At 41.0% G+C, this 27,651-nt stretch overlaps 1 protein-coding gene across 6 annotated transcripts in view; it reads right to left on the minus strand.

Annotated features, from left to right (window-relative positions):
- The window catches only part of LOC101827092 (phosphatidylcholine translocator ABCB4), a 50,293-nt gene extending 23,228 nt beyond the window's left edge, over positions 1–27,065 (minus strand). Inside the window, exons 1-14 of one of the 6 annotated variants that reach the window (XR_005873259.1) lie at positions 26,287–27,065; positions 26,026–26,111; positions 23,586–23,640; positions 20,416–20,566; positions 14,578–14,635; positions 13,206–13,397; positions 11,591–11,762; positions 10,202–10,326; positions 7,642–7,813; positions 5,067–5,180; positions 3,863–3,973; positions 3,532–3,657; positions 1,351–1,554; positions 312–482 (exon numbers count right to left, since the gene is read on the minus strand). Coding sequence is in view for 5 of the 6 variants with exons in the window: in XM_040735815.1 (XP_040591749.1) it covers positions 312–482; positions 1,351–1,554; positions 3,532–3,657; positions 3,863–3,973; positions 5,067–5,180; positions 7,642–7,813; positions 10,202–10,326; positions 11,591–11,762; positions 13,206–13,397; positions 14,578–14,635; positions 20,416–20,566; positions 23,586–23,640; positions 26,026–26,105 (1,731 nt within the window). In the remaining variant the exon portion in view is untranslated. Of the gene's footprint in view, positions 1–311; positions 483–1,350; positions 1,555–3,531; positions 3,658–3,862; positions 3,974–5,066; positions 5,181–7,641; positions 7,814–9,225; positions 9,302–10,201; positions 10,327–11,590; positions 11,763–13,205; positions 13,398–14,577; positions 14,636–20,415; positions 20,567–23,585; positions 23,641–26,025; positions 26,112–26,286 lie in introns of those variants that run through there. The other 5 variants (XM_040735815.1, XM_040735816.1, XM_005083959.4 and 2 more) reach the window with 5 other exon arrangements.
- Positions 27,066–27,651: the final 586 nt, after the last annotated feature.

A 27,651-nucleotide genomic window follows, 5' to 3' on the forward strand; every position in this document is an offset into this window, starting at 1 on the left:
AATTTCTTCACATATTTTAGCAGAAGTGCTTTTGTCAAACAAAATTATGAGCAAGAAAGAAGCAGAACTATACGTTTCCACCAACAAGCCTGTATCTAGGTTCACTGCACCACGGTGGAGCCAGCCAAGTTCACTGGCCTCTTTCTGCAGATAATGCAGCGGGCCAGGAGAATCGATAAATCACAAGAGATGGCCTCATTTGCCCTATGGGTTTGTTTCTCAATCTAGATTCCAAAAGAAATGACAAAAATTTGCAGAACATTCCAGGCTGCTCCCTGCCCCCATCCGGGTGTTTATCCCCAGACACTGACCTTATCCAGGGCCGCCTGTACCTCAGCCTCACTCTCAGTGTCCAAGGCTGACGTCGCCTCGTCCAGCAGGAGGATCTTGGGGTTGCGGACCAGTGCCCGGGCAATGGCGATTCTCTGTTTCTGTCCCCCACTCAGCTGGGCCCCTCTCTCACCGACCAGAGTGTCAAATTTCTAAACAGAAAAACCCAGAGAAACTCTGGAAACATTTCCATCCGATCACTACAGTGTTGGGGATCAAACCCAGGCCGGACCTTGAGTATGCTAGGCAAGTCTCCCACCACTGAGTTCCATGTCAGCCTTCTTAGAACATGTTAAATACAAAAGTGTGGAGTCTGTAGAAACAGATGAACACAGCTGAAGCGTTGGCTGTCATAACGTACCATAAATTAAAATAAATGAACACTGAGCTGCAAAAGTTACCGGCATATCCTATATGTTTTCATATCACTTACTTACAAAATACAGTCTGTCACCCTTAACTGAATAATTCAAGGGATTCACCCAGCAAAGTTGTGTTACAACATTGTGACACAAACTTCAACTTAGCCTTATGAAGCAAGAACTCAGTTGCTCATTTTACAGTTCTGATTTTAATGAGACTTTACCTGCTGTGTATAATTTTACAATTTTAAAGTTAAAACCTTCCTTTTTTAATTAGACAAAAGGGGGAGGGGAAATGTGGAATATTCCTTCACACTGTGAGAATATATGTCACTGTGATTGGTTTAATAAAGAAGCTGATGGGCCTATAGCTGGCCAGGACAAGGTTAGTGGGAACCAAATTGAAAATGCTGGGAGAAAGATGGAAGGAGCCTGAGGGGTCCCTAGGGACGCAGGGAGAAGCAAGATGGGCAAGCCGAACCAAGAAAAGGTACCAATCCACATGGCAAGGCACAGATAAGAAACGTGGGTTAATTTACATGTAAGAGTTAGGTAGTAACAAGCCTGAGCTATTGGCCGAGCATTTATAATTAATATTAATCCTCTGTGTGGTTACGTGGGAGTGGCTTGCAGGACAGAAACTTCTGCCTACATTTACCTGTGGTAATTTCATGATGAACTCATAAGCATTGGCTTCTTTGACGGCTTTCTTTATCTCATCCATGGTTACATTCCCACGGCCGTAGCGAATGTTTTCAGCAATTGTGGTAGAAAACAATACGGGCTCCTGACTCACCACGCCAATGATTTCCCGCAGGTACCTGACATTGAAGTTCCGGATGTCCTGCCCATCGATGCTAATCTGAAAGGAAGAAAGAGAGATTTCCTACTCAGTACTTTAAACAACCTAATTTCTGAGGCACAGAGGCTCTTTACTAAGAGAAAGTCCTGCTAGTATTGAAGTCATCGAAAATTGGATGTAACAATTAAGATGAACAGAGTATAAGATGAACAGGAATAAGTGAAGCGCCCATACTTTCTCCTGATATTTTCATATATTTTTTTCAAGTGTGGATCATTAGTTATCCACACTTGAAAGAAATTTTGGATATATAGTTATTTGTAATGGTGCTGAAAAAATGACCCCAAGGTCTTCTGTCTACTCAAGTGCTCTCTGCATATATCTCCTGTCCTGTTTTAGGCATGCCACTGCTGTTAATTTCCAGTGATAAATTTAAGTTAAAGTGCCCCCTTACCTAACTAGCCCACAGATATTTAGATGGCGTTTTGGTGTTTTGCTATGCTTAATATACCACCATTCACTTTATCTTTTTGTTTTTTGTTTTTTTGTTTTGTTTTGTTTTTTGTTTTTTGTTTTTCGAGACAGGTTTTCTTTATATTGTTTTAGAAGCTGTCCTGGAACTCACTCTGTAGACCAGGCTGACCTCAAACTCACACAGATCTTCCTGCCTCTGCCGAGTGTTGGGATTAAAGGCGTGTGCCACCAACCCCTGTCTTACTTTATCATTTTTTTAACTTTTGAACATTTATTTTTTTCAAAAATTGTTATAAAAGCAAAGAATTACTAACTTAAGAATAATTTTTCCTTCTAAATAATAACTGATTTACTGTTGTTTGACAAGCACTTATTCCTTAGTGAATAAAAGCTAAATAAACAACTCTTTATAAGTAATTTAGTAATGGGCAGCATTAGCAGAAATATATAATACATCTGTTGACTACATACTCTTGGAAGTGGTTATATACTGGAATGTGGTAGACCTGCAGGGGCCTGTAAAGAAAACTAGCTCTCTATATTTATTCTAAAATCATTTGTTCATATCCTAAAATGAGCTGGGCTTCTTTCATAGATTCACATTAATTTCTTAAACAGTCAAGTGTTAAGTGATGTAGGAGACCCAGCACACTGTGGATATTCCCATTCCCTGGGGACTATCCTGGGCTAGAGAATGTAGTTGAGCATGATCCTAAGACAGCCAGCAAGCAAACTTACTTCCTCCACGACCTCTGCTCCAAGATCCTGTTGCTGTCCTGACTCAATGATGGACGGTGTAAGTATAAGTCAAATAAACCCTTTCCTACCCTCAGGTGCTTTTGGTCATGGTGTTTGTCAAGGAAACAGAGCTAAGACCCTTTATGAAGTTGTATTTCATAGTTGTTGCCTAACATTTTAATATCAGGAAATGCCCTTAAGTTTGGACAACTTAAGAGGAATATAAAGTGAGTTAGTATTATTTACTAATTATTTGCAATAATTCTGATCATCATTCTCATTTTCTTAGGAAATTTATTCTGAAGGAGAATGAAGTAAGTCAAAATAAAGACGATTAGTATATCTAGGTAAAGGGTGTGTGTGTTCTCTGCAAAAAAAAAAAAAAGATTATTCTAACCTCTTCTCGCCATTCATGTTCCAGTAAGAGATTCAGGTTTCTGTGTGCTTTCCTTTAGAGAGACCAAAGCTAAAGAACACAACCATTTTTTGTTGAATTTAATTGCTGTTTTAAAATGCTTGTGGCCCCAATTACCAGGCTATCAAGAATAGCTAAGTGGAATTTGTTTGGTCAAATCGGACTCACAGGAGCAATCCCCTCAGTGTTAGGGTGACAGAAGAGTCCTGCTTGGTCCCGTTGTTTCAAGGCTTTTCATTGAAAGTATCTGTCCCTCTGCCCCAAAATATGTGTTTTGTCCCAACGTGTTGCAACACTGTGTGTTCTTGCCAAGATCAGCCGCACACACAGGTGTGTTTGTAAGAAAACAATACCTAGAGCCTATCTGTGCCCAACTTCCTGAGCTGGGGAGCTCGGTTCTTCCCACTTACCGTACCCTCTGTGGGGTCGTAGAGCCTCTGCAGCAGCTGGACAGTGGTGCTTTTCCCACAGCCACTGTTGCCAACCAGGGCCACCGTCTGTCCGCTCTGCACCTTCAGGTTGAGGCCCTTCAAGATCTGCAGGGGAAAGCAAGGCAGAACACACTTCACACCACAGCTCCAAGAAAGGAATAATTCCATCCTATTTAGAATTGGCAGGAGGGGTGTCAGTTTTAAGATTTTTAACTCTAACAGGACAAAGTACATAAAAACCCCAGGAATCAGACTATAGTATGGTGATCAGAGTAACTTAAGCTGGGAATCTCAGTATTGCTGCTGGTACCTTGATATTAGCCCGAGATGGATAGGAAAAGTGAACATCACTGAAGTCCAGATTTCCTTTGATGCTGTCTGGTTTGTGTCCACTCTCTGAAAAACTGTCAATTTTAGGATTCTAAATAAAACAAAATTCAATGACTATTTTATCAAAGAATAAGCAGTTATATGTTTAAGGAATAGGGCTCATCAAAATCAAATATAGAACCAGTAATAACATGATCTCCTTCGTGTGAGCAAACACACAGTGAAGATGTGGTGTGTGTGTGCGTGTGCATGTGCATGTGTGTGTGCATGTGGGCACGTGGGCATGCATGTCACGGATGTGTATGTATGTGTACATGCAGGTGTGTACATGTGTGTGTGTGTGCATGTATGATGTGCATGTGTGTATACATATGTGTATGTGATTTACTGAAACTTTTTTCCTGAAAAGTGCGTAGGCAATATTCATTTTATTTCCTGCAACATTTCACTTCCATTATAGATTTTCTAAATGGTCAGATATGTGTGCTTTTTCTTTACAAATAACAGAAACATATTAGGTAAGTCCAAGTATTTCTTCCTAAATAGTAAATGCAGCAGAATGGGTCAAGAAGACTAATTAAATGAGGAGCACAACATTATTTAGGAACTATGTAAACTTTCAATGCATTCAGAATTCAGAATTAGATCTAATTCTCTAATTTCAGTTCTCAACTTTAAATTTTACCATGTAAATGAAATAACATACTTTAGTATGTAAAAAATCTTCCATTTTCAATGTGCTCAGTTCAATTTATCCAATATAGTTGATTTAAGATCAAAATAGACAATTCAGTGAGAAAAGGAAACCTCATAGCAAAACTCACTGTTAATTTGGTCCTATAAACAATTTATCGCCACTCACACTGTTCTATATAGAAATCCTAATACTCTCCATCTGCCTGTAGCATAATAAGGAGACAAATCAGAAAAATAATTTACACTGCACTATAGTAATGGATGAATATAGACACACTCAGGTGAGCTTAGTGCTATTATATTATCAGATAAACTTGTGGGGTCCTCTCATTGCATTCGCTACCATGGAGGGGTCAGTAGTCTCCCATTGTCACGGTGTATTTTACTAATTAACTTAGTACATATCAATCAAAAGGTGTAGTCTACAGCCATACTGGATTTCCAGCACCACAATGACTCCCTCAGCTTCCAGATAACAAAAGACTCACATTATCAATAATGTCAAAGATCACATAAGCTGCTCCTCTTGCGTTGGCAAAAGCATCAATACAGGGGGCAGCCTGCCCCACACTGAAAGCCCCGATGAGGATTGAGAAGAACACCTGAGCAAAAGAGCATGGAGGGCAGTTAGGCACAGGATGTCACCATCAGAGTTAGAGCGTGCTTCAAATGTAATATACAAAGAGCATGGAGGGCAGTTAGGCACAGGATGTCACCGTCAGAGTTAGAGCGTGCTTCAAATGTAATATACAAAGAAGCGGGCTTAGGATTCAGGATTTATTTCATACTGAGAAATAGCATTTGTACATCTTCACAGGAACATTGTGGTAATTTGATACATGTATGTAATTAGTATGATAAGCACTTCCATCATTTAAATAAGAAATAAAGACTACTTCGGTAAAAGACAAAATTTATAAAAATTAATACAGCATTTTCTTATCTGACTGTGTTTTTCAGCATCAAAACCAAGTTTTGCTTAGTCTGCCAAACTATTTGCTACATTTTTCCTGATTATATAATTATGAGTCATAAGAGTTGTGGAACCCATTTCATTAGTGCTGAAGCTAAAGTGTTTTGTCATTAGTGTCATTATTTACCATTTTCTCTAACTCTGCAAAGAACGGTACAAAATGGTCAACATTGCAAATTTTGACCCCATGGAATTTTCCTTAAAAAGGCTATTATAGATTTATATATGGACATATGAACAACATTTATGCAAATTATCTAACATTTCACTTTATAGTTTAAAAACAACATCTTCCTGTAGCCCAGTATGGTCTGGAACCCATTATGCTGCCCAGGCTGACCTGGAACTCATCAGAACTCCTATTCTCGGCCCCAGTCTCCCTGCTGGGATTAAAGGTGCACATGGCCATTCCCAGTCAGTTCACCCCTCTGTAGAACAGGAAATGACTCTGGTTATTCTGTTCTACGGGACGTAAAACAATACATTATTTTCTTGTTTTTTCACTGGAAGGAAAATGGATACATAAATCCAAGAATACAATTTCGGGAAGCCAGATTAACAGCACATGTAATTTAAGAAGAATATAGGAGGCAATACATTACTTCTTTCTTTCCAGGCATGGTAAAACTTCTACATATAGCTTATTTTCTCTGAAGCAACAATGATGTTCAAGTTTACAAAACTCAAATGCATTTAATTACCTATCTCTTATCTTAACATAAATAAGGACCAGTGAGAAAAAGTTCTCCACCAGAGTAGATGCTAATGCAATAGTCTCAGGCCTTGGTGTGGGACTTGCCAGGTCCCCTCTATCTTGGAAGTTTCTTTCAGCCCTGTGACCCTTGTCCTCATGCTACAAACGTGAACAAATTAAGTCATCACGCAAGGTTAATGGCAAAGTCAAGATGCAACCTTCCTTCCTAATAAAACATCAGGAAAGAGTGAAGAAGTGAAAAACCATGGTGAACCGCCACAGTTCAAGCCAGAGAAGAGCGGGGGGCTGAGGAGGCTCAGCTGTTACTAATGCCCTCAACCTTCGCCAAGGCCTGGTAAAGCCTGGTAGGGCACAGTGTGACATTCAAGTTTCCATATGGAGAAAGTACGAGCTCCAAATTATACTTAGGGTTTTCATTTCTTGCAACAAGCAAGAAAATTTTGAAACATTTCTGTTTAAACGATTTTGTACTGACCAACCCCAACATGGGAAGATGGTCACGAAACATCACTGGTTTACAGAAAATGTTACCAAAGATCTACATATTATGACCTCAGTTAGGGAAGAGAAAAAACATACATATCTGAAAAATACACACTAAAAGTCACCATCAAGTATATTCTTATAATTTAAATTTAAATTTTTTATTTTAATCTTTAGTATAATTAGAATACATTATTTTGGTAATCATAATGTTATCTTCATTTTTACATAAACAAATGCACTGACATAAATTTTCTTTTATATTTAAAAAGCTGATATTTCATGTGGTGTGAATCCAATGCTCGTTTACATAATGATCTATCTATAATAATAATAATAAATGTATCCACAAATTAAACTCAACAGGAGAATAAGGATAATTCCAATACATACTATTCCATTCATATTTTTATTTTCCTTTGTATATGAATATGTATTTCCCCCATGATTGAACCACATGTTATTATCTTCTCCTCATTCATCATTAGGACTTGATTTGTACGTTCCAGAAAGTCAGCTCTACCCACACAACAGCAAAGATAAAACCTACAATCACAACTTATTCTTCCAAAAGAAGGAAGATGGGAAAATAATAGGCAGGGGCTGCAGAGATGTCTCAGGGTTAAGAATGCATACTGCTCTTGCAGGGACCAAGTTTGGTTCACATTGTACCTATGGCAGGAGGCTCACAACCTTCTGTAATTCCAGGTCCAGGGGGATGCTACACATTTGACCTCCATGGATACCTACACACACACACACACACACACACACACACACACACACACACACCTACCTTGAACTAATACTAAAAATAAATCTTTAAAGAAGAAAGCGAAGATGGGTGGAAAATAAATTCAGATTCCTCATAAATATTAGAGGTTTTACTTACTGTCATTGCATTTCCAATAGTATATTCTTTTGATATAACCAAAGTGGATCCGTACCAGAAGGCCAGTGCATAGGATGCATATATTAACAAGAAGGCGATGCCCATGGATATGTTTGCTGAGATAGCCTTTTTAATTCCAATTTTTTTGGCATTTTCTAAGTGTTTCTGATACCTACCGGAAAATGAAGAGGGGAATGTTAGAATGAGGATAATAATTTACAACCCGAACCATAATCACCTCTTATTCAGTAAGAGATTTAAGGATGATAGCCATGAAGGGGAATAAACTCTTGGGAACTGCCCCATTCAGAATCAGTGCTCATTAGAGCAGACCTAGCCTGCCCCTGACCCGTCTGCCTCATGTCCCTTGAACTCTACCACGCCAACTAGTGTTCCCATGGCTGTCCCAAACTGGAAGTCTCACTCCTGGGATACCAAGAATCCTGTTATCATCATGGCCAGCCAGCCTCATCAGTCAGGATTAAGGGAGGAAAAAAACAAAACAAAACAAAACAAGCAAACAAAAAAAGCCAACCCCTAGACTCTGTAATGGTTACAGAGTTTTCCTCTCTATAGAAAGGAAAATCTTCCCTAGCTTGCTCTTCTGGGTAAGGGTGAGAAATTCTGCCCGTGGTTTACATGAACCATGGGTTTCCTGCTTTGATCTTTTTCTTTTCTTTTTCTTTTTTTTTTCTGCTTTGATCTTTATAAAACAAGCAATCTTCAATTACCAAGCCAGGTATAAGGTTAGAAAGTGGTTCCTATAAGACATACTGGTCTTTCTCCATTTTGTTTTGTTTTAGCTTCATTGTTTCAGAAATGGAGGAAAGGACTCTACTAGCTAAACCCTATTTAGGGAGATAACCATGAGGCTGGCAGGGGATTACAAAGGGTAGTTAGTATATTGACGAGCATATGGTTGGTAGCAAACTTGGTATTTCTTGTTCCTGTTGTCCCTATCATACTAGAATATCATCTCTTATAACGTTTCATCCTATTATCATCTTATTTTTGAAAAAATATTTTAGTATTTGAATATTTTAAGTTCATATTGCTGGCTTCCACAATTATAAGTATTATAGATATATATGTGTGTATATAAATTTTCAGAATGATTTTAACAAGTTAAAATATTTTTTACATCAAGTTAGATTAATTCTATTCTTCCATACTAGATTCGAACAGTAGAAATGCCATCGTTGGCTCCCTAATCTAGTGGGTTTACAATGAAACTCAGAGGGAGAACATCATGTAAATTTATCAAAACTCCTCAGCAACTTCACCGTGTTTTTAGTCCAATCAAATAAGGCATGGGAACTCATTAGTCATTATTTTTTTAAATGTATGCTGCCACACAGAAGGTTTTTTTTAAATGCCTTTAAGCGCCCAGTGCCTTGAAGTACTTTCCTGCACTGTGAGTGCTGCATTCATCAAGCCGTGCTGTGTCTGAGGAGGCAACCAGGGCACCACCTCCAACACTGTCATTACAGCTGGGTGGCAGAGTCTCCAGGTCATGCAGCAGCAGGGTTGACATGTGCCCGGTGTGACCCAACGCTCCAGTGAGAGTGGGCATGCTGTAGTTACCTTCAGTGGGTAATGGAGCGGCATGATTACACTGACATCCTGAGGTCCAACTGAGGGCTAGTGTGGTCTGTGTGGACTATTGTGTACAGGAAGCAGCAGTGAGGAAGGAAAAAAGGAAGAGGTTAGAGAACCGGAAACATGGTGGCTTCGAAGAGGGATAAAGAACAGGAGAATAGAAAATGAAATGGAAGGGATTGGAGAAGCCTTGAATTTAATCCTGGAACCTTGGTAGAGAATTTTCAGAGCTGTGGGCATGAAAAGTCTCACATAAAGAAGAAATTTATATGGGGTCACGTTTCAACTATTGTAGGGGAAATTATTTTAATGAGAACATTAATGATTCATGTACTTGTACATTGATCTCCAAACTCATCAAGACATACGTACTAAATATGTAGCGCCCTTTATCATTCTGTCTCGATGAAATTGCTTCTGTTTGTTTGTGCTGTTGTGTTTTTGAGCAATTGCCCACATCCTCCAGCATGTGACCATGGAGAAGGGCTTCTGGCATTGAGGCAGAAGGGCAGATGAGAGGTGGGGCGCTATGTCCGGTTCTTACAGCCCCACCGAGAACCCTGGGTTGTGACTAGGAGATCCATATCTCAGATTTTTTTCTCTTCTGTATTTTAGTTTATAGCCAGTAAAGGAGGTGGAAAAGTAAAAGTACCTTAATAACTATATACTGGTATCCTTTGGAACCCCGCATATTCCCTTTTATGCGCTTAGGAACATTATTCTGGGAAGCTCGCCCCTAGGCATCATTGGGCCTCTAATGGAGTTAGTTTGTAGAACGCATCAGGCTGAGAACCATCAGTTTGAGCCTGAAAAGTCACAGCCAATAGTGAAAGGTGCTTGGGTCATGTGGGGGAAAGGTCAGTATCAGGAAAAAGAAAGTAGTAAACACATACCACAAGAGAATGAATGAAACCATGTAAAAGTGGATTCTTTGAACCACCGGACAAAGGAGCTTCCTGACCTTTCTAGCTCTTTGTTCTGGCCCCCGAAAGCTATCACAGTCCTGATGGCTCCCAGAGCCTCTTCCGCCACGGCTCCTGCTTTTGCATATGCAGCTAGTTCTTTGTCACTAAACGTGGAGAGTATCTGTTTGGAAGAGAGACAGTCATGACTTTTGCATGGAGAGAAGGGATAAAAGGCAGCCTGCACAGCGTTTTAACTCCCACTTTCCCATCCAACCCCTATGCTTTACAGCATGAAAGCCAGGTCTCCAAGAGGGTCCTAGAGTGTCTCCTACAAGGGCTACATAGATCTGAGCTACCTGAGTCATCAGGGAATGTATATGGGAATTCTGCCAAATTCCATACCTCTCATACGTTTTATCTGTCAACTGGGAAGTTAGATAAAATCAAACCTTACACCTTAGAAAGATTAACTATACTTTTCCTTTGTTATGTCACAATTCGTGTGTGTGAACATGTGTCAATATTCATGTGTGTAAAAAGAATATGAATACCAAAAATACTATATCTTATTCCAAGTTGAGCATCCATGTTTCTTAAAGATAGTCTCTCATTAGCCTGGAGTTCACTAGTTAGGCTGGGCTAGCTCAGCAGTCACCCCCAGCCTGGAGTCCACTAGTTAGGCTGGGCTAGCTCAACATCCAATCTTAGGGATCTGCCTGTCTCTACCTTTCCAGCACTAATCTTAAAAACTTGTAACACCAAACCCATGACTTTTTTTTAATTTTGGGTTCTGGGGATCTAACTTAAATCCTCATTTTTTGCAAAGTAAAATGAAAATTATACTTTCAAACTTATTAATGATAATTCTAGATAATAGAACTAAATAATAGGATGGTTAAATAAAATGGCACAGGAGAAAAATCAAAAGAAAAGAGATACAAGTAATTAAGTGAATCATCACTCTCAGATTATACAAAAAAAAAAGCCAGCAAATTTGCTCAACTCTAAAATGTTGGTTCAAGTAAATATGATTTTATATGTATGCGTACAAGGTAAAACTGACAGAATGGTATGTAATTGTCACAGGGAACATAACCCCTGCCCCATTTAAAACTTCCATATCCTTTCAATCGTTTGGAGGACTATGTCTTAAATATGTGTTTTCTGAAACAAAAATATAACCATACCTGTCATTTCAAATACCACATGAGAATACTTATCCAGGGAGGTAAGAGTGAAATTAAGAATAGTGATCAAGGCAAGAACTGTAGTGTTTGGAGTCATATTAAACATTAATTTTCATATTAAATGTCTATGCGATTGACATGGCTCCCACTGACACTCAGCATGTATCTGCTTGGGCAGTAGACATACGCTCTGGCTACACAGAGCAACACCCTGGATTCATGAGTTAGCGCACACGAGAACATCTGGGCTTCACACACCTTTGCCCAGACAGCTGCAGACAGCCCGAGGATGGGGCTGATGGCCATGATCACCAGGGTGAGCTTCCATCCTCTGATGAACCCCACTATGAATCCTGCAAAAAACGTGGCCACTGCTTGAAAGAACATTCCAACCTTGTCACCAATTCCTTCACTGATTTTGGAGATGTCACTAAAAAAGATCACACCTAAGTGGTTACAGGCAGGAGGTCTCCAGTCAGAAAGGTGAAGTAGACATTTAATAAACACAAAGACAAGAAAAACATGCCCATTTTACTGTAAGCCTTGTTTACAGTCTTAGCCTCTTGAGTGTTTTCCCATGAAACACAAACTCAGGATTCATCCCTGCTTCTACCATGTTAAAGCCACTGAAGCTGGTATTACGAAATTAGTTAATCCTGTTACAGAAGCCTTAACACTATGGACATGAGTCAATTTGCTTAAAAGAAGAAATTAGGAAAGGTATTACAATAGTAAAAGACATTCACAGAAAAAAAAAGTCCTATTCTAAGTTGAACATCCTTTCTCTAAAATAAAATATTCCCTCCCAACGTTCCTCCCTCCGTCCCTCCCTCCTCTCTCCCCCTCCCTCCCTCCTCCCTCCCTCCCTCCCTCCCTCCCTTCCTCTCCCTCCTTCCTCCCCCTTTTTTTCTTTTCCCTCTTCCTTCCTGACTTTTTGACACAAGGTCTTGCTATTTAGTCAAGGCTTATTGTAATCTCTGACCCTTCTCTCTCAGCAACCCCCTGCTCTCGCCCCTGGAGTGTTGTGTTAGAGTCATGGACCTCCATAGCCAGCACCTGAAGCCTTAAGAGCACTGTGTTGGTGCTAAAAAAAAAAAAAAAACATTTCAGAGTCTTCCATTTCAGAGTACCCATTGGTAAAGTGTACACAGACACGTCAAAATCCAGAAAGTCCACACACCAGAACACGGTTACAGGCGTGTCAAACGGTATGCAACCTGCAAGCTTGCTTGTGTTCTCACAGCCAGTGTGACTGTAATGTCACACTTTCGCGTGGCTGCTGTTTCTTTCAGAGTGAGGCACAGAGGCCCTAAACACCTTGATCGTCTCTCCTTCTCTGACCTCATCTGCGCATGCGTCAGAATGCCCGGCGAGGAAATGTTTGCCATCTATCCCCCCCCCCCCCAACTGGAGCAAAGCACCAAGGAGATAGAGCAGCTTTGTTTGCTCATATTCTACGCCCCCCAGAGGACACTTAGTATGTAATAGACCCTCAAATACTTGTTAAGTAAGCAAAGTGTCCGTCTTTACTAAAGCAAGTCTTTGTAACTAAGGCAACCACTTGCTCATCCATTCAGCCATTTGTATTTGGGGTCTAGCACCTTCCAGGCCTGTAGTAAGCTCCACGGGAGAGAAATGGGCATATAACATGCCCTTGGTCCTCAAATAGTTAGAGGGGAAAAAACCCTAATATAAATGGAAAACGTGGCTTAAGCTATAGAGGCTTCTAGAAATGACTATCAGACATATACTCGATTCATAGCTAAGGCTTAATGTCATAATTTAATGCTGTTTCAAATCTTCCTTCCCTTGACAATTTTTTTACAAAGCACATCATTTCTTCATCAAAATCTGATATTAATAACACACTTACTCTGTCAGCCGTGTATTGAGTTCAGTGGTGCCCTTGATGTCAAACCAGCCCATTTCTTGTCGAAGGATGGCATGAAAAAAATTTTGTCTGATTTTCTTTATTTGCCGGCCAGCTGCCAAAGTCCAGAATGAAACTTGAATGTAGGCAGCAACAAGAACTCCACCACCTAGACCCGAGTAGTAATATGCATATCTGGAAAATAATTGGAAAGGCTCATTTTTGTTTGATATTGAGACGCAGTCTCCTTGTATAGTTCTGAGTTGTCTTGAACTCATTCTGTAGCCCAGACTCATACTGGCCTCTGACCCTTCTGCCTCAGTTTCCCAAGAGCTGAGCTATCAGGCATGTTCCTCTATGCCAGCTAGACAGGCTCTTAGGAAGATATTTCAGAACTGGCAATTAATCAACTTTCTAAACAGATCATAGACATGGAAGACATTATCACAAATATGTGCCAATCTTTCTCTCTCCTTATATGGCAGGATGAACGCTCTGTAGCAGCAAATTTATTTTCCTAAAATACCATACAATAAACGGTCTCTACCCCCTCCCCATGGCAAACAGTAGTAAGCATGTAAAATATGCAAGCAGTTCTTACTGTAAGGTTTTCCAGATTCTTATTTAAAGAAACCCCAAATCATCCACCTTTACAGGGTTTTTAAAATTAGTTTTCTAAGAAAAACTTAATAAATTCAAATTGATTTGGAACAGAAGTACAACTGAGTGATGTCTTTAAAAGCAATAAATTCCATCTCAATGATCCAAAATCTATCTTTAATCCAATTTTACAAACTATGTTCAATTAGCCTTTTAGATCTGCTTTAGCAGGCAGAAAGCCCTACTTAGAATAAAAAGAGCAATTAATAAGGAGCATAGGCAAACACTGTGCTCCAGGATTTTGAGATTTTTCTAGGAAGACTGGAAGGGGTATGGATGCCATAAATGACTGTGCTGGAATCAAAATGACAAAATGAGAACAAAAACTGTGTTTTATTAATTCATTAAAAAGGATAGCTACTGTGATCATGTAAAGTCGTATCTATTGCTAGGAATCACACGCAAGTGAAGTGTCATAAGGAAAGCAACTTTCTTGAAACTGGAGGCTGGGGCATAAACAGAGAAAGTGGAGCTTGGGAAAGAAATGGGCTTTTTATACATTCCCACAAGTCTGCAGATGCTGTACGCTCGCACAACTCTGCAGTATGAGGCCATGCTATACATTCCCCCAACTCTGCAGTATGAGGCCATTTTATACATTCCCATAACTCTGCAGTATGACGCCATTTCATACATTCCCCCAACTCTGCAGTATGAGGCCACTTTAAATGGAGTGTTAAAAGTAGAGCACAGTATATACATACACATTAATTACCTAGTCATTTCTTCTTCCAGAATCCTCCCTGGATTTATCATTGACAATGAAAAATTCACTAAATAAAAACAAAAAGCAACATTTAAAAAGAAGGACTGTTAACAGGAATTGCTAGATTTTAAAAATCTGTTAACCCATGTGTAGAAGATGCTGCAGTTCAGTTTCCCAAAGACAACCCTCTTTTTCACACCCAAGGGTATTTTTCAGTTCACTGAAGTACAGGTCCAGATGGGGTAAGACAAGCTCTCCTGGTTCTACCCCTCCCGCATGCTCTGGGCCCGTGGCCAAGCAGCTTCCTAAGGCAGGGTGGATCGGTTGAGAAAAGGTAGAGGCACAGAGGTGTCTCACAGAATACTAAAGGCAGAGGAGGCAGAAAGAACTGGTCAGAATGGAAACGATGAGATTTTGTGGACACCACGATTTTCCTGGTGATTCAGAAGACTTGCCCTTTTAATTTTTATTTTTATGCCTTTTTTTCTTACATATTTCCCAATGACGAAAGTAACGGGAAGGCCAGATTGCTTCCATCGCAAAAGAAGAAAATTACAGACAGGGGAAAACCCAAGTGAGTGGCTCAAAAATAAGCCACTGCATCTCTGGCTATTAGTCAGTCCCTTCATAACATCCTGCTTATTAACAGCCCTGGCATACTGGGTCTGAACATTTCAGGCAGCATCAACTGAAAAGAACCAGACTAATTAACGTGAGCCAATGTGATAAAAACGTCAACAAGATGTTCTCAGTTGTTATGCTTAGATAACAATTACTATTCACTGACTGTTTGTTACATGCCGGGTTCTGTTCTGAATGCTTCACATGGATTCATTTACCTTTCATAACAACCTGATGAGGTAGGACTATTTCAAAAAGCATCAGTTATGGAAAAGGAAACTGAAGCAGAGAAATAACCATGACCAAAGCCACTCAGCTAACAAGCAGCAAACGTGCTTTTGGCCCAGGCAGGGCGCCCTTTGCTCTCACATTGCGTTCTGCCAATTGATCTGTGTGGCGGTGACTTATTTCCACTTAAAATACACCCACAGAAAGGAAAAACGCAAACCATGTATTTACAATGTTTATGAAATAGCAGAATAAAATATCCCTGAGCATGGTTGTGCAAGAACAAGGCAGGCACTTTCCACTCTTCGGTGTCACAGGATAGGAAGTGCTCTTTCGTTATCCTTTTATCCCGTGCGAATGGCCCAGGGGTCATGTTTTCTTGCTGTTGTGTGCCTGTGTGCCCTTCTTATCTTTCTCCAAAGGAAGATGAAAGGTCCAAATGTATTTTAAACTGAAACTGTGTCAGGATCGATTGCCAGCAGAGCAGTTGAGTACAATCCCAATTATTGAGTTTTTTTCTACTGATGTGGAGGGCTAGCTGTTGAATCTTTGAGGAATCCCCTCATTTTATTTCTCTTCTAATCAGGTAAGTACAGTTGTGTGTGTCCTTCTCCCTCCCGGGGACTTCATTAAACTTGGGAGATTGGGACTATGCTTGGAACAAGAGGCAGACGAGTTGTTACGAAGCCACAGCATTTGTAGAAATCACTAAGTATTTCTCCCCCTGAACTTAGAAATTAGATGAAATCTTAAATTTCCATGTGTTCCGATCTCTACCTGAAACCTTTAAAATCTCTCTTCAAAGATAACGCGACTCAAGTGGACTCCGCCCGTGTTAGGAAATACGTACCTATGAGCATTTCTGCTCCTATCTGCTCCTTCCTAAGAGTCCTGGGCCAAGAAGGCTAACATCATTCTGGGTGAGAAATCAGCCTCGGGGCTGCCAGGAGGGCCAGTGTCCCAGGTGCCCAGACACAGTCAGACAAACGTGTGCATGGGCTCCCAGAAGAGTCACAGGATCAAAGTTTGCAAAGGGCCTGAGCTCTGTATTGACAAAGTCACTTAAAATATATGACTGGTAAACAGTCCCAGTTGGTCACCTAGTTTGCTCTTCTAAAAGTTATGGAGAACTTTGAGAATAAAACACTTTGCAGATCTTACTCAAGCCCGATTACCCCAGTCTGTCTTGCTCATTTAGAATGACAAGTCTTTTTAAAGTACCCCTTGATTCTAGTGTGACAGGATGGAGCACTCTCTTGATCCCTCCCTAAGCAAGGCATGCTACAGCTGCCTTTCCTTGTCGAGAGATTCCATAAAATTCACCCATGCTGTAGATGGTGAAACAAAATTAGACCGGTGGTCTCATTTCTTGGATATATCATGTTCTAAATGCTTTATATTTGATTCCATCAGTCAATCCATGAACATCTTTCAAACATAATTTTTTTGGTTTTTCGAGACAGGGTTTCTCTGTATTGTCTTGGCGGCTGTCCTGGAACTCACTTTGTAGACCATGCTGGCCTCGAACTCACAGAGATCCGCCTGCCTCTGCCTCCCGAGTGCTAGGATTAAAGGCATGTGCCACCAATGCCCGGCCAAACATAATTTTAAAATAGTAAGGACTATGGTGGTTAAGCAATTTGGCCATGATCATGTAGCTATTGAGCGAAGGATTTGAATAATAATAAACAGAGGCATTAAGGAATAGAGAAAGTGTCTTCCTTATCACATTGGACTCTCAAAATAAAATTCTTTAACCAAATGAACAGGTGGATGGCATTTGTTCAAACAGCTTGGTTGCTACGGACAGTTAATATAACTCGGGGCTCAAACATACCTTTTCTTCTCTACCACGAAGCAATGCAAAAGCATGCAAGTCACAGCACTCTCCCTCCGAATCTTCTAGATTATTATAGCAACACAGAATTGTCCTAAGCAAAGTCTTTGATACTCCTCAGATGAACTGTTTTCTATGACTCTGTTCTTAAGGTTTTGGATGAAAAAGCATTTGTTCATAGTTTGTGCACAACCAAATCATTGTGAGAGGGCAATCCTGCCATGAAGTAGCTTCACTCTGCTGACAAAGCTGGGCTCTGTCCACAGTTAGTCACTGTTGGAGGCTTTTGTAACCTAACCCTTTTTTCCTCTAATATTCCATTCTCACTTAGCTTTCAGTGAGTCTAGTTGCTCAAGAATCCAACAAAATTCTAAATAACATAGTCGAAACCACAAAACAAGCAGATGAGTAAAGCGAATGCTTCAGCTAAGCACCCAGCCCAGTGATTTTCAGCTCAGTTCTACATGGCTAAACATAGCAAAGAACATGCTACAATGGGCATGAGTTCATTGATGACTTCATTTCTCTTCAAAGAGAATGAAGTATATTGTCACTGTCACAAACTACAGGATGGATTAAATTCATTAGTCATGGGAAGTCCCACTGCACGTCCTCCATGACAGGCAATATGGCCTGTGACCATGAGGTTTTAGAGTCAAGGGTAGGACCTCAGCATTTACAATCTGAGGATACCATGACAGAATTGTTAATTCTATTGCATCTACTGCCCAGTAATCTCTTACTCATTCAATTCCGCAGAGAGAGCTTGAATTTGGCCCTTAGCACAAAGTACCTGTCTGCTGTGTCGGACTTCAAAGCCACTGAATTGCATAATTAGCTACAAGTAAAATAAAAAAAAAGGAAACTGCTCCAAATAATCAAGCAGTTGAATTATTCTAGAAAAAAAACAGAAGTAAGACTATGATACAAATTCATTCATGATAAGTAAATTGCATTATTTTAAGCTGGTTATTTTTTGTAATGTTTTTATTTAAATTAGAAACATGAATGCTTCACATGTAAATCCCAGCTCCCTCTCCCACCCCTCCTCCCTTGCCCCTTCACCAGCCCCCCACCCAATCCCCACATTATCCCCAGGGAGGGTGAGGCCCTCCTTGGGGGGGATCGCTAAAAAAATAATTGTAATAAAAATACACATAGAATAAAATTTAGCATCTTGACAATTTTAAGGATACAGTTTAAAAGTGTTAAATATTTTCATCCAACCAAGTATCTGAACTCTTTAAAATCCTATGCTAATTAAACAATAGCTCCCCATATCTCTCCCCCAATCTCTGATAAGTACTCTACTAGTTCACATTTCTATGAATTTTACTACTCTAGATAATCCATATAAGTGGAAAATTCATATAGTACCCATAATTCATCCACAAGTTTAACAGCGTAATGTCCTTAAGGTATACAGAAGACAATTTTTGGTTGGCATGTCGCATTATGGGTACCATAATGTGTATGTGTGTATGTGTGTGTAATTAATATGTAAAAGATATAAAGTTAATATGTGGTTGTAGCAGATAAGACCTATGAAATAAAATGAAACAAATGGAAAAGTCCTACTTATACTTCCTGAAATACTTTTAATTTGTACTTACTTTTCTTTCTTTATTCCTTATTTTTCTTTCTTCTTCCTGACTTTTTTCTCCCTTCCTTCCTTCTGTTCTTTTTCTTCCTTTTAGATAGAGTCTCTCTACTCATCCCTGGCAGTCCTGGAATTCATTATGTAGACCAGGCTGGCCTCAAACTCACAGAGATCCACCTGTCTCAACCTCGCGAGTGCTGGGATTAAAGGCGTGCGCCACCACACCCAGCTCAATATTTTTTGATAAAGGTATATTTTGTTTTATGCTTATGGGTGTCTTGCCTGCATGTGTATGTCTATGCGTCACAAGCTTGCAGTGCCCTCGGAGGCCTCTGGTAAGCTGCCATGTGTGCTCCAGGGTTTTAACCTGTGTCCTTAAAAGGGAAGCCAGTGCTCTTCACCACTGAGCCATCTTTCAAGACCCGATTAAAGACCTTCAAAACTATTTTGTTCTTCTCAAATTATCTTTACAGTGTTTAAGGTTTCTTCGAAATAGTTTTTTCTCATAAAGAAACATAATTATTTATACTGGAGGAAATATACATGGTCATGATTATAGCTGGGAGGGTAAAAAGACCTGGGTTGGAATTCTGTTTTAACACAAGGAGTATTCTATGGACACTTTCACTAGCTTTCTGAGAAAAAATTAATATTTATCATCGTTAATGTAAACATATCTTCTATATTAATCAAGCAATCACATTTTTTAAATAACTCACTCAAGCCTTTTAATGGCAACTAAATATGTAGTTCTCAGTCAGTAAATGGTGAAAATGTATATATAAATGTATATATAATGACATATAAATTATGGGGTATATTTTACTCAGTTATATTTACAATGAAGACTGGCTTTTTTATTACTTTTTAATTCTATCATCTATGTACCACCAAAGCTTCAGTTTGTTTTTTCATTGTCTCTTGGAAGAACAGGGCCTTTGGTCTTGAAATAAGCCAAAGGAATATTTCTATTGAAATAAATTGAACTAATATGAAAACAAGTGTGTCTAACTGCTCCTTACCCTAACGGTGTTACAGGGACCCCCTTTTAGGTGACATGGGCCCATGAAACTCCATTCTTTTAGATCCATACTGATTTCATTGCTATTTAGTAAAGTATCACATTCAGTTCTAGTTATTCTGGTTGTTCCAAAAATTCAAAATGAGAGTAGACAAGAGAAGAAAAGATAAAACTCAGAAACCAGCCCTCAATAGTTACTGCATCTAAGAAGTTCCAGGATGCTTCAAACCTGATGTGTTTGAAACCTCCTGTCATCACTAGAGGACAGACACTGCATAGTGATACCACAGTCCCACTTAATTTAGATGCAGAGTTTCCTGTACTTCCTTACTGTTTTAAAGGTCAGACATCACACGTGTACACTTTGGATTTAAAAATGTTATAAAAATTTCACAACTCTCTCTGTGGTATCTAGGTCACCTAGGTGTCTGAATCAATAAATAAACAGATGACGTAGATTAAAATCAGTTTCTAATACCCTTCACCCAAATAAATAAGTAAATACAATATATATTTTTTAAAAGGTAGAGAAACAATTACCTGGCAAGGAAAAGTTCCCAGCGTTATTCACAAACTTATCTGTCATTTCTCCAAAGACTATCATCATGAGGGGAAGACCTGATCCATGAGCTATGGCCATGATGGTGCCCAGGAGCATGAACAATTTATCCTGCCAGTCAGAATAGCGGAACTGAAAAAAGGAAATAAAATATAATTCCATTTAATAACCTGTGCTTTGGGATTTTTATTTCAAGTTAGTTGTATTATTGAAGTTGCAAATATGCTTATCAAAATCCAGTTAATTATCAGATTAATTTCATGGTTTCTGTACATGTAAAGAAATCAGTTTACAGTTGGGTGGTGGTGGTGCATGCCTCTAACGCCAGCACTCAGAATGCTGAGGCAGGCAGATCTCTGTGAGTTTAAGGTCAGCCTAGTCTACAGAGTGAGTTCTCGGACAGGCTCCAAAGCTACAGAGAAACTGTTGAAACTGCCCCCTCCAAAAAAAGAAAAGAAAAAAATCAATCTATTTCTACTTAATGTTTAACTTGGGTGAACTATTACAATATAATCAAGGGAATAAAGATTTTGATTCATTGAGAAATACTGTTTAATCTTTCAGCGGTTGTGTGTAGTGAATTAAGGTGAGTTGGGGATAGACATTAAGTTCACACACATAAACATACCCCTCAAAACAGTGTATGCACAGAATCCTATTTCAGTAGAAATGAAAATAGGAACAAAAGAACCTTCTCAGTTTGAGGCCTGATCCCTTTGAGAAGGGAAAATTAGCCTGTAAAGGCAATTCAGGAATGAAGAGTTCATAAAAAAAACTTTATGGTATCTCATCTTGCTCATGAAAAATCTTGAAAGATGAGAAAGAATCAACTGGAAAAGAATAGGGAATGTGGAGCAAGTTGGGATATTAGGTTTGTAAAGAAAGGTGGCTTAGAAATACGCAGAGCACAGCAGAATGACTGAAAACCACTTTACAGTTGAGGAGAGACCATCAGAGCTTTGGGATTTGGTGCTAACTATGGATGGGCAGCAGGGTGGGTACCAATTATCACTGTGATGTGTGCAGTTCCTAATTGCTAATCAAATACCACTTCAGAAGACTGTAACTCAATTTCTTTTTAATCTTCTTCAATTTACACCTCTTGCTCAGTATTTTGATTGCTCTTCTATGAATTTCTCTGTTCTTTCTCCTCTGTCTTCCAGACTACAGCTTGGTTGGTGCATTTCCATTTTTAGCTTCCTCTCCATCTCTTCCATGTCTCCCTTCTTTCTAAACTTTATACTCCATTCATTTTCACCCAAATCTCCCCCTTTGCGACGAGAAACAGTTATCTGAAAAGTAGGCAATGACTCAGGATGGAAGAGTGGAATCTTTGAGGGTTGAGGCTGAGTCACACTGGTCAATACCCAGTGATGCTGAGGTTGGGAGCACACAGTGGGGACTGGGTATGTGTGCAAACTGTTCTCAAAGAGTTTCAGAGTTCATCTGGGGCCAAGGACAGCAGGGACAGATTCCACCATCCAACACACAGGGCAAGCAGGAGAACTAAAGGAAATGAAGTCTCAGAACCAGGAAGAGTTTAGAGTAAAACAAAGGCAGTGACAAGCATGGAACAAATGTAAATGAGATCAATCCTAATTACTACAAAAGGACCTATGTGCCCTCAAGGTCCATTGTTAGTGGCTTGTAAATGAAGGGAGTTAGAACATTTGCATCTTTCAATCTCCTGTCAGGGCACCTGGTCAGATTGTCCTGCTGTGTTGTTTTCTAGTGCACATTATATGACATTGGAGAAGATTTTGAAGCTTTTCATGTTAGCTGAATTAAATTTAAATTTCTAAAGTCAAATTTAAAGTTAGGCGACTTTCCTAAGTAAACCTAGATTAGTCTTCAGTTGTCTTTTTCAACAAAACAAGCATTTCTAATCCTATTACACCAGCTTTGTCCTGAAGTCTTTCCACCCAAAAATACCTATGCACATGCAGAATAGTGATTAAATTTAAATTCAGTTTAAACTAAAAGTATTAAATGTAAACAAAATGTCTATTATTCCACTTTGTACTATATATTTTTTCTATTTTATGTAGGAAACAAATTCTAAACTGAAATTAAAATTGCATGTTGTGTCACAATGTATTCTCGGGAGCACTAAAGTTCTTCTCTCTAGGCTGGTGAGACGGTTCAGTGGGCGAAAGCACTTGTCCATCAAGACAGGCAATCTGAGTTTGATCCCGAATCCAACAGGTTTGGAGGAAGAGAACCGATTCCCAAAAGTTGTCCCTTGACTCTCACACATGTGCCCTGGCACATACCCCTGCACTCAGACACGTCAGACACACACCGTGTTGGGGTCCTGGGCCATTTGTCCATAATAAGTAAATATACCATAAGCACATGCACAATAAAAGCTAAATACAAAATTACTCTCACTGAACTCTTTAAACAAAAACAAGGAATGGGGGAAAGAGTGTGAGCAGGCCTTGAGTACATGAGGGCGTTTTGATGCCTTTTCATCCATTTGCTTTCTAACTTGGTGGTTCAATGGGGCATGCATGCAAGTTCTTTTTTTTTTTTTCTTTCTTTCCCCGTCAAAGGCTGTCTGTTTGGGACACATCACATTTACCCAAAGCAGGTAAACACTTTTCTGGCCTGCCTCTCTAAGACACATTACAAATGAAAACAGACTCAGTTTCTTGCAAACATGTGCTGCTCTTCCTTGTACCCTCTGAAAGCACTGGAAATGGCCTGAAACAGAATCAGAATCCGCAATCGTTATGCCAAGTTTAATTAATGTCCTTGTAGGCTAATTGCATTTATAGATGATAGATTTCTTGCTTTAAATGTTGTTTTCAACTACTTTTTTTTTTTTGCAGGGGTTTGGGGTATAGACAGGGTTTTTTGAAACATTTCCTGAAGTCAGTGGTGTTTCTAAAATGCTTCATTTTGTTGTTTTTTTCTCCCTACATTGCAGTGAGCTCACAGCCAGCTTGTCCCACCTCTGTCTTCGTCCATCTTGTGATTTGAGGCCACTGTTTGCAATAAGCCAACCCACACAGCACTGGTACAGCGAGAACAATCCAGTACTGCATAAGACAGACAGACTTCAAGTACTTGTTTGCTGGCTATTGACTCAAGCTCCCAAATGTGAATGAAAGGCAGGAATATTCCCATTTAACATTTCACAGCTTACCAGTGTCAATGGTCCAATTAAATTCACTTTCTTCTTTTTATCCCTGCCTTGGTTGCTGTAAAAATATAAATGTTCAAATTACAAACTGTTATGAAAAATCAGTGGAACATAAATGTCAGTATCTATGGTTTTGAATCAGAACATTTTTAACTACAAGAAGACTACCGCAGTCAAAAATCATCCAGCCTCACAAATACTGCAAGTGAGCCATCAAGTAACTGTCCAAGGTACCACAAGGACATGGACAAGTAAGAAAAGGTCACTAGCCTTACAGAACTAATAGAGAGAAGACGGACATCTTAATGATGTCCATCAAATCACTTAAATCATGCTTTTCCTAAGACAAATACAAGTTGATGTACAGGGGATAACTCTTTTGAGCGATGGGAGCAGTTTTAGGAAACAGTGTTCTTCTGTATTCAAGACACATCTAAGATCCAAACACTTCTCTCCGGGTAGGACAGCAGCCTGTGTCAGCTTCCACTTCACGTCCATTTATGTTGGCTTCAGTTTATTGCCATCCCGTAGCCAACATAATCATTTAAAAACGTCAGCTCCTTCTCTACTTGGGCAAGAACAGCGGCCGCCCTTTTTCTCAGAGTGAAACCCAAACCTTTGTACTACCTGCTGGCTCCTCATGAGCACATCTCCCAAGCCTAGCCCTACTGAACCTGCTCAGGGAGGCAGGCATGGCTTCTCTGCGGTTTTGTGGCTACAACAAATACAGCCAACCTCGAGGACTTTTTGCTCTAAATTATTGCTATCAGGAAGACTTCCCCAAATACCCACAGCTCTCTCTGTTCGTTCCCTTCCACCCTTTTCTCAGTAATTGAGACCTATGGGAACCACTTTACTTAAAGTTGACAAATACTTCTGCTGTGTTCTCCTGTTTTCTCAGTCCTTACTAATTTTTCTTCATACTTGGTACCTTCCAAGTGATGTACCACTAAATATGCACAAAAGGATGTGCCGCAGACTGTGTAGCATGTTTGGAAGAAGCACATTAGCCCCTCTCAGTTTGCTCTACATAACAGAGGGTGGGCTTAGCTTTCCTCAAATGTACAGTCCTTGGTAGGACTATGTAAGAATCAGTCTCATATTTCATCTTGTAACTTTCTGTATTCAGTTTTGAGCTGTTTCCTTCTTTCCAGCCACAGGAAAGGCTGTGAGCTTTTCTTGAGAGCTTCCCTGGTCCATCCTGAGTGTTGCTACACCCGTTGCAAGGACTGTTCCTTCTTACACTAGTCAGTGTGCTCAGAGAGTGTACTACATAAATAACCTTCTCAGTGAAAATGCCAGCTATTAATAGGTCCACAGTCATCCCCAGCCTAAATTGCCAGACAACAAAGCCACATTTTTCTATTGGAAGTAGCACCATCCATACGTTTTTATAATTCTATATGGACAAACCTAAATTTTCTGTGAATAAGTGCCAGCATTTTCAGAATGCACAGGTCAATGTCACTGTCGAAACAAACTAACAGATAGTAGTAGTGCCAGTTTCAGCATCAGATAGGCATATTTTCGGTTGGCTAATCAGACCCCTTGCAGCTTGAAGACCAATTACAGAAACTGATAAATGTGTCCCTCTAGGTGACAACTCCATGACACGTGTCAGTTAATTCCGGGTGGCCTAGCATGAACTCAGAGACTGTAATAGCCTCATCAACTACTTGAAGCTAAAAATGAAAATGATTCACTATTCCCACAATGAAAGAGGAAACACACACAAACACACTTGACTGGGCTCTTTTGCCTGACAAAAGTCTGCATGTGTGCTTGTCAGGGACTGGAGGAGGACCACACCAGAGAGGGAGGGAAAAAGGCCACTGACGGGGAAGTGTCGCGATTTCCCCTTGCACTTGGACAAAAATGATTTGGAAGCAGAAGTTAGGGAAGAATGAGGTTGCTCTCCATCTCTGTCTCTCTGTCTCTGTCTCTGTCTCTGTCTCTCTCTCTCTCCTCCCTCTCTCTCTCTCACACACACACACACACAGAGGGGAGAGAAGATGGGGAAAACAGTGTACCCATGGGAGGAGGGGGAAATCCTGAAACAAAGAGAAATAAGGGGACGAGGGGAGGGAGGGTGTCTTGCTTCACTACCCTAAGTCAAAAGCACAGCCATCAACAGCAGGTGTCTGAAGCTCGACCAGCTGTAGCCAGATGATGGCTAAAGGGAGTTGCCTTTAAATGTTTACTTTATAAAAATGCAACAAAAGTTACACAACCCCAATATTCATCAAATCACCCGTGCCCCCAGGAGGGGAGCAGTTTTGAAGACAGCCTCTTCTCTCTGAACCGTTCCAAAAGGAACCCGGGTGACATTCATCAAGGCCACTTGAAACTTCTTCCCAGAGGCCCGAGGCAGCAACCGACTTTGTCAACTTCTTTGCAGGACCCAGGTATAAATGAAAAGCCTGTGCCTTGTGGCCCTGTATACCTGATGCTGCCTAGTTCAAAGTCGCCCTCCAGTGTCCCGGGGCGCCGTGCTGTCCCGTTCCTTGCAGCCTCAAGATCCATCTCAGCCTGGGGAGAAACCACAGCCTCAGGACCAAGCTCATCCAGCCCAGCTCCCGGGAGAGGGGAACCCCTGGCCGAAGGCGCAGAGCCGGGCGCACGGGTGGGAGCCGCTCCCGGGCGGGTCCCGCTGCAGCCACCCTCCCTCCCGCCGCCCTGGGTCTCCCGCCGCGGCCTCGCTCACCTGGCCTTTGGACGCGTGTCTGTCGCAGCGGGTGGCAGACCTGGACTTTGCTCGCCGTGGCTCGTCCCCGCCTCCCACACGCGTCCGGCGCCAGCGACGCCTCCCGCTGCGGCGGGGGCGAGGGCCCGGGCCCGCAGGAGAGCTCCCGCAAGCCCGCTGGCTCTGCAGGCCCCAGCGTCACCAGTCGCCCTCGCCGCCAGGGGCGCGCGTCTCCGCTGCCGCCCACCCGGGCCAGCTGCCAGCCGCCCGCAGCGCAGCACCGGCTGCAGCAGATAAGCCCTCCTGTCAGGCTGCCGGGCCCCTGAAAGCGACTGTCACACTTTCCCCAAGCTGACTTTTCCTTTAGATCGCTTTAGGGAGGCGGTGTCCACAGGTTCAACAAGCAGGCGCTCTCGGAGAAGCCAGCAAGAGCAGCAAGGCGGTCACTTCTGCATCCTCAGCCTTAGTCCAGGGCACCAAAACCAATTAACAATCCCGGATGCTGAGGATTATGCAGGTCCGGCCCAGAATCATCACCATACGCCACTTGAAGAAGAGGAACAAGGCTGGCGTCTCCCGTAGAGACGCAGAACTTAAGGGATGAGAAGGATTTTAAATGGTTCCATGATTAAAAGCGCATGCTTTTCGTTTTTGTTTTCACGCGTGAAGAAACCGGTGCTCAGAGTAGCTAAGGCCCCGCTAAAGCCACAGCTTTGGGGCTGGCCCCCAAGACAAAGCTGATTGCCTGCTGCTGTCCTGGCTCTGTGCTCTTATCTCAGACTTGCCTTGACGCTAAAGTGTCAGTCTTTGCACATATGTGAAGAGGGCTTCCTTGTCAGTTCTCATTAACTTCTCTGCTCTGCCCAAAACAAAAGTGCTGAAACAGGTAATACAACATCGCTGCCTTCCACACTTCAAGCAAGCGAGTTTCACATTCAACAGCTTCCTAGCTTGGTGTCTGGCTTGTGGACACTGCTTATTTCTCTAGGCTTCAGTTTCTTAAGAGTCTGTCTCCCTTACTTGGTTATTGTGAAAGCTCCTAGCGTCGTTTTTAAAACGTAGGACCTGTTCAATAAGGGTTTGCTTTTCTCCTAGTTCCATAGCTGGCTTGTCCGCTGAGCCTTCTCCTTCCCGTTGTGGTATTAGCACAACATCTGTCTCACTGCTTTCCCAGATCTCCAGACAACCTTCAAGGCATGCAGAGCACAGGGGGAGTTGTCACACAGACCCTACCATTTACCGGGCTGTCTGGCTCTGGGTGGTTTATTTAATTCTCAACTTAGTCCCTAAATCCATTAAAATAGGAGTGTTAATAAGACTGGAGAAGACGTGTGTAAAATGTCCCCCACATAGGGACACTTCACACATGGCAACTGCTGTTAATGG

The sequence above is a fragment of the Mesocricetus auratus genome, unplaced genomic scaffold (assembly GCF_017639785.1).
Source record: "Mesocricetus auratus isolate SY011 unplaced genomic scaffold, BCM_Maur_2.0 Super-Scaffold_100051, whole genome shotgun sequence".
NCBI classification, from domain to species: domain Eukaryota; kingdom Metazoa; phylum Chordata; class Mammalia; order Rodentia; family Cricetidae; genus Mesocricetus; species Mesocricetus auratus.